The sequence below is a fragment of the Furipterus horrens genome, unplaced genomic scaffold (genome assembly GCF_987537825.1).
Source record: "Furipterus horrens unplaced genomic scaffold, mFurHor1.1.pri manual_scaffold_7, whole genome shotgun sequence".
In the NCBI taxonomy this organism is placed as follows: Eukaryota; Metazoa; Chordata; class Mammalia; order Chiroptera; family Furipteridae; genus Furipterus; species Furipterus horrens.
The window spans coordinates 138,719,257-138,732,326 of NW_028327177.1; the positions used below are offsets into that span (position 1 = coordinate 138,719,257).

The window sequence follows — 13,070 nt, forward strand, 5'->3', positions numbered from 1 at the left end:
AGCAGGTGGCAGCGTTCTGGCCTTGGGGACCTCCTGATGTCAAGTTCAGTCCCCTACTCACCAGCACCTCCTGCCCCTTCCCCTCTGCCAGGGCCCCGGAGGCCACAGCCCTGGGGCTAGGCCAAACCTTTGTTCCCTGGGGGGTAGTGCCAGGAAGCCTGGGCCCACTCTAAGGAGCGGGGACACCCACCCTGTGCCCGGGCCCCCCCTGCCTGCCTCAGGTAAACTTCAGGTCACAGTAGGGTGTGACCTTCCCTCACAACAGGGTGAGGTGAAAAGCGGAAGAGAAACTGGGTGTGGGAGACTGCAGGGATTGGTGAGGGAAAAACTGTCTCTCTCTAACTGGCTCCCGGGTTCTGTGAGAAATCAGCGTGGAAGGAGTCCCACGGGAACTGTCCCCAGGACTCACAGAAGGAAGCACCCACACTGCTGGACTGAGGGAGGACACAGCACAGGGCACAGTAGGGGGACCGGGAGACCCAGAAGCAACTGCAAAGTCACACAGCAGCCCCCAGCTTTCTGCTATGACCCCCGTCCTCAGGACAGACACACAGCTTGGCATCAGTAGCCTCCGACTGGCCTGCCCCTGGGCAGGAGGGACAATGTTACGGGGCACTGGTGCAAGGAGGCCTCTTCCTCCGTCCCTAGAGGGTGGGTGATGGCACCACTCGCCCCGCTGCCTGCCAGAGGCTGGGATCAATTCTCTCTAGAGGAAAACCAATTATCTAGAACCTCAAATTATCCCTAGAATTTCTCATACCCAATATCCAGGATTTACTCAAAGCCATGAGAAAAAATAAAGACAGCAGAAGTACCCTCACGGGAGATCCAGATATTGCAATGATCAGAAATGAAATTAATAAGTTCAAGAAGGTAAAACACAAAATGGAGAATTTCAGCAGAGAATCCAAAGCTTTAAAAGGTAAACAGATGGGAATTCGATAACCAAAAACACACCCAACATTAAGAAGTCCATAAGTGGGGTTTAGCAGCAGTTTGGATACAGTGACAAAAGGATTAGTGAACTGTAAGACAGGCCAGAAAACGCCCAGACTGAGGCAGAGAGGAAGAGAAGTTAGAGAGTACAGAAAAGAACATAAGAGACATGTGCAACAAGATGAGAAGCTCTAACATACATGTAATTAAAGTCCTGGAAACAGGAAAGAGATAAGGACTAAAACATTTTTTATAAAATCAATGAAAAACATCAAGCCATACATTAAAGAAACAAACTCCAAAGGAAAGCAGGCCTACGCAAATCACTGTCCAGCTACTGAGACAGAGAAATTCTTAAAATACACCGACATCCGACCAGCAAAGCAGAAACTAAGACTGACAGCTGACTTCTCAACAGAAACAATGGCTCCATAAACTCTAAGTTAAAAAGGCCTTCAGTGAAAGACTTTTCCAGACACAGAAAAGTTGGGAAAATGAATCATCAGAGGATCTGTTCTTAAAGAAACATTGAAGGGAGTGCTTTAGAGTCTAAAGGGAATGATCTCAGAGGGAAGCCCAGTGAGCCCAGTGCCTCTTAGGACCCTGCCCTTTGCACCTAAAGGCCCTGACCACTCACATCCTCTCCATGTGGGCAGCCATTGTCTGAGTCGGGCCTGGCCATCTCTCTCACAGAGGGCACACACAGCCGCCACCTGGATATCTCCTCTCTCTCTCCCTCTGACCCAGGGTCCCCAGTGTCCCCCGAGCAAGTCTAAACCCCTTCACTCAGTCCTGGCGTCAACTGACATTGGTCCCCACAGCCTGATTTCCAATCAGATGTGTCCCCTGGATCACTGCCAGCCTTGCCTGATACACCTTTTCCTGCCCGTTAGACTTCAAGAGCTAATCCAAACAGATGTCACTGTGAGCGGCCCTCCCCTTCCCTAAACGCCCCCCCCCCCCAAGGTACGGCTGAGCACTCCTCTCCTGGACCCCCCCTTTGCCCCATTACTCCATACACAGAAGAAATCACGTGGTCCCTGGATGGCTGTATGTCTGTCCTGCCCCCCCTGCCCCTACAAGCTCCTAGAGATGCAGCGTCAGCACCTGGCACCCGGAAGGCCTGGGCTGGGCACATGCTCGCCTCTGGAATTCAGAGAGGGCACTCGGCAAAGGGCCTCACAGGTAGCTTGGGGCTCTGTGGGCCCCTCACTGCTTGGAAAGACAACATAGGAAGTAAAGAGGCTGTGCCCGGGAGTTGCAGGGGCTGGACCATGGCTGGGTCAGGCTCCATTGTCTTTGTGGCAAAACAACAGGGCGACATCCGAGTTCACATCCTACTGAGTCTCCTTCTGAAAACGGGGAAAGGTTCTTTTCATTTCCTCACCTCTGCTTCCTTCCGGTATCTGGGGGGACCTGTCAAGTGCTGGAGCAGGTCTGATGACCACCGTGAGGCCTTCCTCAAGGCCAGCTGCACGGCCCACAGCGGTTGGCTAGCCAGGAAGATTCTGTGGAAATCACCCTTTGAGGGTGTTTTTCACACCTTCCAGATGTGCCACTCAGGAAGGGGGTGGAGAAAGCTGGTGTTCTCCATAAAATGTGAAGCCCAGGAGCAGAGTTCTAGAACTCCAAAGGGAAAGGAAGTTTCCAGATACCCCTTCACTAGCAAATGGGCCTCAGAGGATGTCAGAGATTCATGGATGTGCCCAAGGTCTCTGAGTGAAGGAGAGCCAGAGCCAGAATCCAAACCCACGTCTCTGGCTTAGAGGTGGACCCCCACCCAGCTTCCCCCACCGGCTCCCCAGGGGCTGGCAGTCACTGTGGAAGAGGAAGGCTGCCTGACGCAGTGACTGGGGTCCTGCCCAAGGCCACAGGTGGCTCAGCCAGTGCTCTGCGCCCTCAGCATGTCTTGAGGGGGAAAAACCACGCTGTGTCTCACCCATCCCCCCACCTCTGCAGGTCTGACCTAAAGCACCATTCCTGAAACTTCTCTGCCCTCCCCAATCCCATCGTGTCAGCTGTCCCAGCTGCGAGGACCCTTCCTGAGCTCCTAAAATCACAGTGGCTCACAGGCGTTAGAGGCAGAAATAATGCAGTCATGCCTTCACCTTAAAAACAGGCAGGCCAGGAGAGCCAGAGCCAGCCCCGGGTACTCGCCCAGGCTCACCCAGCTGAGTTAGCCCGCGGCCCACCAGAAGCCCAGGTGCCCATCCCAAGAGGTGGCTCAGAAAGAGCCATCAGCTGCTCAAGGCCACGACCAGAGCCAAGCGTTTGCTAAGTCAGGTCCCTGCCCCACTGGAGCTGCCGTTGTATCTGGGTCACATGGTCTGTTCCCACTCCCACCCAAGGGTCTCTACGCCGATGCCACCTGAAAATACACAGCTAACATTCACTTAAAGAACTAGGAACAGCTGATATGGCAAAAATCAGGGACTAAAAAATAAATGGTAATACTCTCGAAGAAATATTTAGCAGCCACTGAGAATTTTATAGAAGTATATTGATCGAAAGACGGTCATGACGTGGTGTGTGAAGAAGGTTTAAAACAGTAAGATACACACTAGTCTGTACTTTCTAAATTGTCTATAACTGAAAAAAAATCTATAATTTTAAAAGAGGAGAGGGGTGAAGGCAGCCGAGCCGAATCCCAAAGGGCCCACGAGATTAGAACTAGACTGGCCACGCTGGCTGACCGGGGCCCACTGCCCCCCACCCTCCTGGGGCCCAACCTTCTCAATGACCACCCTGGGCAGGTGGATAGTGCTGGACCTCACCCAGCCACCCTGGCTGCAAACTGCCAGCCCCTGCTGCAGGCTGCCAAAGAGAGACCCTCTTCTTTGCACCACACAGCTGCCTGGCGTCCCTGCTGCCCACCCCTCCAGCCTGACAAGAGGGCATGTGGGACGAAGGCGACCGCACCCCCACTTTGGGGGGCAGCACTGAGGGTGAGGGTGGCGGGGCGGAACCAGACCTGCCCTGCCCGGGGAGCTTGCAGGCCGAGGACAGGATTGGCCCCGTTCCCCCATTTGGGACATGATGGGACTGGACGGGCTCCATCATGTTCTCCATCAGACAGGGACTGGGGAGGAGGAGAGGGTCCCAGTTCGGCTCCACTCGCTCTCAGCTGGGAGATCGCAGACAAGTCGCCTGCAGGGACTGTGGTTTCCTCACCTCGGGGCGGACAAGCCCACCCCAGAACAGGGAGGAAGACTTAATGAGAAGGGCTCTGGCAGTACTGAAGGTCACGACACACAAAATGAAGACTTGTTTCCAGGCAGAAAGGACCCAGGCAATCTGTCCCCTCCTCGCCCCACACAGGAGGGAAGTGCCCAGCCTGCTCACACAGCAAGTCTGCTTCCCACTGCTTCTGTGACTCACCTTCCTGAAGCCAGTGCCCTCCTGATTCATTCACCTACAGCCTGGGGCCCATTCCTGAGCAACAGGATCAGAAAAACAGGTGACAGCAGATGTCTGCACTGCTGCCTCAGCACAAATCCTGGAGCCATGCTGGGACCCCCTGGGGCTTCAGGGAACCATCTCAGGAGGCAGGGGTGGGAGCCTAGCGTGGGGCAATGTTTCCCAATCAAGCTGATGTCATGGGTCTGTGAACACACCCTGCCTCAGACAACATCCTGGGGACCCACCTGCTGAGGGGAGAAGGCCTGGCGGCCCAGGCTGGGGTGGAACCTCTCTCCACATGCAGCTGGAGAACCGGTTCTCCATCCCGAGGAAGACAGGCTCGTGGCCCACTTTCCCCTGCAGGACCTGATAGGCACCCCCGGTGAGTCACTGTCCCTGAACGGTGACTGCTCCAGCTGGGCGCAGACTGATTCAAAGCCAGAGGGAGGCGGCTGTGGTGCGGGCTGAGGGCTTGGGGCTTGCTTGTTCAGACACTTAACAAGACACGCTCCCCTGCCCTGCGCCCCACGGAGTGTGCAACACCTCTCCTCTCCTCCCACCTGGCCGGGTGGCCATGACCAGCAACCACAAACCCTCCCCGACACGCCTCCAGGGCACAAATCAGCCACCCTGCAGGACGGAGGAAGTGACTGAGGGCTTAAGAAACAAAAGCAGCTGACACAAAAGGCCCCTCTCTGTAGGCCTGCTTTCCAGGGCCCCAGATCACAACTTATTTAAGGGAGCCAAAGGGGGCTGTGTTGGAGATGAGTCACGGACACCCCTGCAGAATTAGCCGCAAGAGAGCAGACCCAGCCCAGAGGAGAAGCAGGGCCCCTCTGGGGGTGGGGACTCATCTTTCCTTCCCACAGAGCCCAGCCTGCGCTGGTGGACCTGCAGGGGGCTCATGCCCACAGGATGGGGATTTGGCTGTATGAGAATGGGATAAGATTTATCCTGAAGAGAGCATAAAAACTTTAAAAAGAAATTTTGATATAGAGAATCCATGCAATTCCAATGAAAATCCTAGCACACTTTTTAAAAGATATTAATGAGCTGAGTCTACAATTTATAAGGAAAGGCGAAGGAGCCTGACCATCCGGGATGGAAGTCTCCTTGGGCGGACGGACAGGAGCAGGGCCAAAGTCAGGGGGGTGACAGCCCAGCATGGCTGCTGAGGCGCGAGATCCTGGGGCGCCCATCTCCAATCCTACTGGAGGCCCATTTCCTCAGCCACCAACTGAGGAAATGCACTGGCCCCACAGTGCATCTGGGCAGACAATGGAACCTTGCTAAATGAGGCCACTTACTTGCTGAGGGCTATCTAGTGGACCAAGTCAAGGAGGCTCTACAAAGGGGTCCCAACCACTAGTTTCTTGGTCACAGAGGCTTATTTCTCCTCTCACCCACCCACCCTGCTGTCCGCCCAACTACTGCCCTATCTGCAAAGTTAGCACAGGCTGTGTAAACGTTAATTCTGCCTTTGCCAGGTGCGTCTGTGGTCCTTTAGCTGCCCGAGGAGGGCCCCAAGTGTCTTCCTTCAGCCCAAAGCCCCAGCACCATCAGGGTAAAAACTATGGCATTCGCTCCATTTCCTAGGAAGCAAGTTTGTTTTTCTCCCCTTCTTTCAGCTGAAGACACGCAGGTGAGGAGGCTCACTGAGGCAGCATGACTTGCCCGAGGTCAGAAAGCTGATCATTGGCAGGACGTGGCCTCAACTCCAGAGCTGCTTCTAAACCCTGAGCTCTCTCCACCTGCCCAGGTCCTACAATTCCAGTGCCTGCTGATGAATGAAGAGCTGCCTCGGTGTTTATCTCCCTAAGTCCTGACCAGTGTCAAGGAACTAGCTAACGCCAATCAAAGGACCCGGCCACCTGCCACGTGTCTGTGCAGTGCCCACAAGGCCACCATTAAATCCTCCTCCCTGTTCCAGTGACCTGCATAGAGCCCAGTGGGGGTTTATGAGTAGGGGTTGGGGGAGGCCTGTCCCCACCTCCCCAACAAGGGGTTCCATCACTCACCCATTCATACTGTGGCTTCTGGGCCTTTGCTGCCCAGATCCTACCCTCCAGACCCAACTCAAGAGGCGCAGTCTCCGTAAGGCCATGTCCTGCTGCCCATGGGCTGTCCGGCCTGGCATTTGGGCTGACCTCTCCTCCCGGGAGCCCAGAAGCTCACTGGTGACTATCCTCAGAGGTCATCCCTCCCCCTCCCAGTGGAGCTGGAAGGCCACCCCTTCTCCCCTGTGCTGCCTGCTCCCAAGCCATTGCATCCTGCAGGGACGTGGGGTACAGATGAGGAACAAAGTCCCCCTTCCTAGGATGGACACAGACTCTGCAGCCTCTAGTTCTTCCTGGAAAGCCCACGCATAAGCCCATGCACCCCGCAGTCTGGGGTTAAACCCACACGGGTCTAGCCCGTTGGCGTTGGGCCCAGGCTGTGCTCCGCCTTCCCTTTGCTCTCAGCCAGTTAAAGCCAGGACAGTCCGCTTTTCCTGGGGGCTGCAAATGCTGGCCCAAGTCCACTCACTCCCAGCTCAGGCTGGGTTTCCTGACAACCGAGGTAGTGGCTAAGCAGCAGGTCCCGCCATCTCAGGGAGGCTCAGGGAAGTCCAAGTCTGCCTGCTCGGAGTCCCCGGAGGGATAGCTGCAGAAGCCAGATCCCGACTACCAGGAGCCATGCACTGTCCCACCCCACTCCACCCTCTCAGAGGCCGGAGCAGCTGAAGCAGAACCCAACTCCATGTCCAGCATGTCTGGTCCCTGGGCTGCTCCGAGCGAGGGAAGAGGGCCAGGTCGTGGGCACAGCGTAGCACTGCAGAGGGGCCTCCGCTCCGTCACGAAGGCCCTGCAGGAGAGCGGGGTCTCTCTCATCTGCGACACTGCACCATCTCCTTCTCTTGCTTTTTCCCACTTTTTATTGTGAAATATCTCAGGCTCACAGAGAAGTTCAGAGAGTAACATGTGGATGCAGCTCCTCTAGAACCAACAAAAGCGACAGTTTGTCACATTTGATGGGTTTGTCCCTCCTATTCCCATGCCCCCCCGCATCACCGTGTATTTCAGTGGGTGGAAGGTGTTTCCTAATCCTGTTTGTATCCTCCCAGTGGCCCCTGCAGCTCCTCTGAGGCCATGAGCCCTGCTACTCCCCAGGCCTGGCGACACGTCTGCAGCTTCCGCTCCACAGCCCCCTGGCCTCTTAGCACACGCCTGCCTGGTTAGCAGTCCAGCTCCCTCTCGGGGATGTCAGCGCCATGTGGGAGGGACTGGGTTTTGTCCACTGTGCCTCCCAGGGGCCCTGGGTGGTGCCCTGGACACATCAGGAAACCAATGAAGACGTTTCTCGTTGACTGAATGACACACGTATTGTCGTGTGTGCTTCTAAATCTGACAGATGTCCCGCCCTGCATGTCTTAATTCTGAAGCCTGCCTTTGCTTCTGTTCGACACCATGTTTGAGATTCCGTCACGTGGTTCAAGTTTCACATCTCCTACTGTCTCACCTACCCACCCACCCACTACCTAGTGACGCTTCTCTTTCTCATCAAGGAGGAGGCTCAGAGAAGGGACCTCCCAGCAAAGACAGCCCAGACACTGGGAGTCAGGCGCAGGCCAACGGCTGAGAACCTAAGCGCAGACGAGAAGAAAGCCCAAGGGTCTCTCGGCAGCTACCACAGAACAGTGGAACCTGTGCAGACACTCTCCCCCAAATCACGTAATGCTGGGGTCACCTGACAAAGGAGCAGCCACCTGGCCTTTGTCTCGGTCACCAGCGAGGCCCCCTGCGGTGCTGGGTGCACTAAGGCCCTGCATGGGCTAGGGTGGCGGGGTCCCCTGCTGCCATTAGCATCACCAGCATCTCCACAGAGAGCTGCTACCATCTCTGAGCCCAAGCGAGGGGGCAAAGAACCTGCAGGCCTGCGTTGAGGGTGGTGTGAATGCACCTGGTAAACTGTCAAGTCACATGCACGCCTCCCCACCCCCGTGAACTTGAGAGGCCCCATCGCTCAGAGGTGAGGGGCCGGCGCCTGGAAGGGCTCCACGTACGCTGGTGAGGGCGACGCGAGGCCATGGTATCAGCAAGGCCTGCTCCCGGGTGCCAGCCCAGCTCCCTCTGGGGAGCAACTCCCCCTCGTGCTGTGCCCTCAGCAAACAGCCCACAGGGCTCAGGTCGGCTTTCTCAGGGCACCAAGACCTAACCCCCCAACCCCTGCAACTGAGCAGGTGCTGCGCAGGCCCTGTGCCTGAAGGAACGGCTCGGGGCAAAGGCCACCAAGGTCACCTGTCCATACGGACACCAAGTCTGGCCCCAAGCAGAGCTCCAGAGCTACGCCATGACCCAGCTTCGGGCTGGGCACAGAAGTGCCAACAGACATGGAAGCCCTTCTGAGCTCACAAGGACCAACTATACAGTACCAGCCTCCCACCCTACACACTGCTTCCAAAAATGTGTCCCGGGCATTTCTGATGCAGGACAGCCTCTGAATATCAGTGAGGTTCCAGCCCTCATGTGCCTAAACCCACGGGTGGGGGGAGAGGCAGGGGACACAGCTTTGTTTAGGCAGCACAAGCTGACTCAACCAGATGACAGGATCTGGTAAAATAAGACAAACACTCTACAGGGACCACTGGGGGGACAGGAGAACAGAGACAAAGAGAGGGAAGCAGAGGCTCGAGTGAGCTCACAGGAAGGCCAGCCAACACCTCAGAGGGGGACAGAGAGGAGGAATGCCAGGCCGAGGACAGCTCAGAGATGACACCGTCAGGAACGGCCGAGTGGCCGGCTAGTTGTCAAAAGAAACTGGAGGGGGCTGGCCCAGGCGGGGCGGCCCCGGCTGAGCTCACACACCAGGGAGGGTTTGGCCCGGCTCCGCAGGTTCTGCAGAGGCACGAGCGGGCCTTGAGGAGACAGAGAAAAGGCTGGTGGCCAGCGGGGGGAAGAGGGCAGAGGCGGCTCTAGCTCGGGAGAAGGGAGATACAGCATCTTCAGGTCCAAAGGGGGCGGCCATGGGGTGCAGAGGAAGGGACAGGGAAGCGACTCTGAACGCGGTGGGGAGGACGCTGAAAGCCAGTAGCGGCTGGAGGAGCGTGCAGGGCAGGGGGCTGCCTGTGGGCATTACCTGTGCTTCTCGCCCTCCTCCTCCTCTTCTCTGAGCTGCTTGGTCTTTGGCTCCCCAGTCTTTGGCTCCCCATCTTCCTTGTCCTGCAAAGGAAGGGAGAAAACCACCTGCTCAGATGAACGTTCCTACTTCCAGTCCAGGCCAACGGGGCAGCTAATGAAGAACGGGACATCTCAGGAGGCAGACGCCCAGGCAAGGACCTGCGTGGCGTTCCAGCCTCCAAGCGGGCACAGGCTGCTGAGGGTAACTGATGTCACAACGCTGACGCCACACTCCTCACCCCTCAGCTCCCCCCGCAGAATTCAAAACCCACGCCCCCGGCCCAGGCCAGGCCCAGAGTGGCCTTCAGAGAACACTAGCAGGAGGCGCTAGGTTTTCGGCGGTGAGAACGAAGCTGGCCAGTGGCACAGAGCGCTCACACGGGCCACCGGCCACCTGCTGAGTGAGCGGTCACCAGCAATCCAGGGAGGCTGGTGCCCTAACTCCTGTTCCAGAGGCGCCTCTGGGTTCCTTCAGGAGTAGCACCACTCAGACTCGGGCCAGGCTGGTAATGAGACTCGCCCCGCAATGTATTTGGGGAAAACAGAGCGAAGGGGAACTCGTCCGAAGTTTCTACGGGAAAACTTGGTCATAAATCCGGTCTTCCTCCTGCCCCCGACCTCTCTGTGAGCCTAGGGAAGCCAGGTTCACCCCAACCCGGATATCGCATGCTTGTTCCCCAGGTGCACCGAGCACCCCCCGGAGGCCACGGCCACACTGCTTCCTGCTGCAGCAGGGAAAGCTTCCTGGGCCTCCGCTCCCTCCGTGCCCACCGCTGTCATCAGCCTCACCCTGCGGACAAAGGTACCCGCTGGATGTGCGTGCACGAGGTCGGAAGCTGGGGCCGTGCCCTCGGGGCCCGTGAGAGGCTGCAGGACGCAGCCCTGCCCAGGGTCTGCCTGCACGCCAGGGCGGCCCTCCAGGGGGCGCCGCTGTGCACCTCACCGCCGGCAGGACCCGCCTCGGACTCCGGCGGAGCGGTCCCGAGGAGCCGGCTGTGACCGAGATAAGACCGAGCCGGCGCGACACACAAATCAGAGCTCAAACAGCTGCGTGTCCTGCCTCTCCTGCGAGTCTGTGCTGCCACTGACGACTGCCTCCCCAAGGGTGGCACTAGCCTTCTGGGTCACTTCCTGCCAGTGTTCACGGTGGAGACGCTGAGAACCACCAGACTGGAGGCCTGGCCCAGAGAACGGCTTTTGAGAAACGAACAATCACGATGCTTCCCGCCCCCAACCCCGAGTCCCTCAAACTGGGGCAGCTTGGGCTCACGGGACAAGGCAGCAGGGACGAGTGACAGCAGCTCCACGAGAGATCACTTGCTTCTGCAGGGTGGGTGGGGAATTCCTACCAAGGGATGGGCAGAACCTGGGCGTCTCAGGAGGGGAAGGCAGGAGGAAGGACACTCCCAGAGCCGCAGTCACGGGGCAGGGGAATGCCAGTGGGGCTGAGCAGAGACAGGGGTCAGGGCAGACTGCGGTGCCGCCACAGGGCGGGCGCAGGCCCCGGGGCAGAGGCACTCACGCAGTGACGGTCAGAGGGGCAAGAAAGAGCAGAACACAAACTCTGGCTGAGACACAAGTCAGCCCCCCCCCCCCAGCTCCCACGGCTGCTGGAGCCTGGGGGGGCGACATCCCACAGAGGCCCCCCGGCCTAGGCACTCCTCCCTGACTAAATGCTGGCCGAGTAAGCAAGCCACAAGCTGGGACATTCAAATAAAAAGCTCCTTGCCAACGGCCAGCCAGCAGACTCCTTGGTGGCCAGAGACGCCTGCCACAGAGGCAGGGGTGATGGACACCTCCCCCTGGTGCGCAAGGACAGAAGTGAAAGAGAAAACAAGGCTCGGCTCTCCCCCGAAGCGGGCAGGTGGGCGACCCCACAGGGAGACAGACTTCTTTCCACAGGGCTAGCCTCGGCCAGCTGGTACCAGAGGGTGGGGGCTTTGGAAACAGCTTTTGGGAGCCACTGTCTGCAAACACCACGCCCCTCCCCAGCCCTCGGGCAAGGGCACACTCAGCAGCCACAGCTGCCACCACCTGGGAACCCAGAGACACTCAAGTGCCTCGGCAAAGGCCAAGTTACTCATTAATAAACTGAAAAACATCCAACTTTCTCAAGAACATTTAAAAAAAAGTCCAGCAGTCGGTGGGCGGGGTGCAGCAGGAGCTCTGCAGAGAGGGTGGGGGTGAGGACGACCCCGGCCTGGGGACTGTGCAATGAGCAGGGGCTCCGGGACGAGAAAGACGCGCACGCCGGGCAACAGCAGGTGAACAGAGAGAGGCCACACAAAGGCAGGGGCGCACAGTGACTCCAGACTTCCTGCTCAACAGCGATTCAGACAGGACAGTGCCTGAGCCTTTACGAGGGGCGACGCTGGCCTAGGCCACAAGGCAGGACCCTCACCGCCTGGGATGGCGGCAGCAGGTGCAGACCAGCCTCATGGCCACCCCCACCCCCGGAGGCGCAGGGGGCACAGAACTGAAGGGCCTGCAGCAGCACCACCGCCTTCAGGCCCAAGTTCCACACGGAACCTGGCACGTGGCCGTCAGCAAACAGGGAAGGATTTGCCCAAGGTCACAGAACCTGCCGGTGACAGCCTAGGTCTGGATCAAGGTCCTCCTGACACTGTCCCCCACCCCCGCCCTGTATTCTCACCCAGGAGATGACAGAGTGTATCGGGAGTGGCGCTGGTTTCTAAAAACAGCTCTGATCCTGGCCCCTCTCCTGTGCTCCCACAGGCAGAGCTGGCTGTGTGCACTCAGACCTGGCGGACACCCGTGGGAGGGGCGCTGGCCGGGCCTGAGGAGCACAGGGCCCCAGGCGGTCCAGAGACACCCCACCCACCCTGAGATCCTTCAGTCCGACTCACTGCCTAGCCCCCCTTACACACACCCCTCCAAATCTGCCTGCCTTTCCCCTTCCCTCCCAGTCCCGCTCTTTGTCACGTCCCCCTCTGCTACACCACCTCCACAGGTCCCCGCCACCCTGGCCAGCCCGCCGGCCACCCTCCGCTGTGGAGGACACGGCTGCCCGTGACACTTTCCTCCTCTGTCTAATCCACGTCCTCTGAGTCTGTCCACCTGATCCTTCCGTCGCTGGTGTCCCCTTCGAAGATGCAGATGACATCACACTGCCCCTCTGCCCACGGCTCTCGCTGGCTTCCCGTACCCCCAGGACAACCCCAAGGCCCCGTCGCTTGCCCTGCAGGCCATTCGCGCTGGCCCCTGTCCAGAAGACCCCGACACGGGACCCTTTGTCTCAAACCCTGAAATGTCCACTCTGATAACACCGAAGAAACCCACCCTGCAGCCAGTTCTGGAGGCCAGCTCGAAGGCCACCTGCTCAAGGCGCCTTCTGAGGTTCCCTGGCCCAGGGCACAAACCTGCGGTCCTTTCCATTCACATCCAGGCCTCACTGACCGCTCCTCAAGTCCCCCTGAGTACGGGGCATCTCCCGGAACCTCTCCTGGCCCAGCCCAGAGCCTGGACTAGGCAGCCTTCACCAGCTCTTTGCCAACTTGACCAGGACTCTCTCCACTACCTCCAGAGGAGCCCAACTCTCAGGAACCGGCGGCTAGAGAG

The 13,070-nt window shown here is 58.3% G+C and overlaps 1 protein-coding gene across 1 annotated transcript in view; it reads right to left on the minus strand.

The window, feature by feature from the left end:
- CCDC12 (coiled-coil domain containing 12) overlaps window positions 1–13,070 on the minus strand; it is a 38,438-nt gene that overhangs the window by 4,474 nt on the left and 20,894 nt on the right. Inside the window, exon 2 of the mRNA XM_090284641.1 lies at window positions 9,451–9,533. Within this exon, the coding sequence (XP_090140767.1) occupies window positions 9,451–9,533 (83 nt within the window). The remainder of the gene's footprint in view (window positions 1–9,450; window positions 9,534–13,070) is intronic.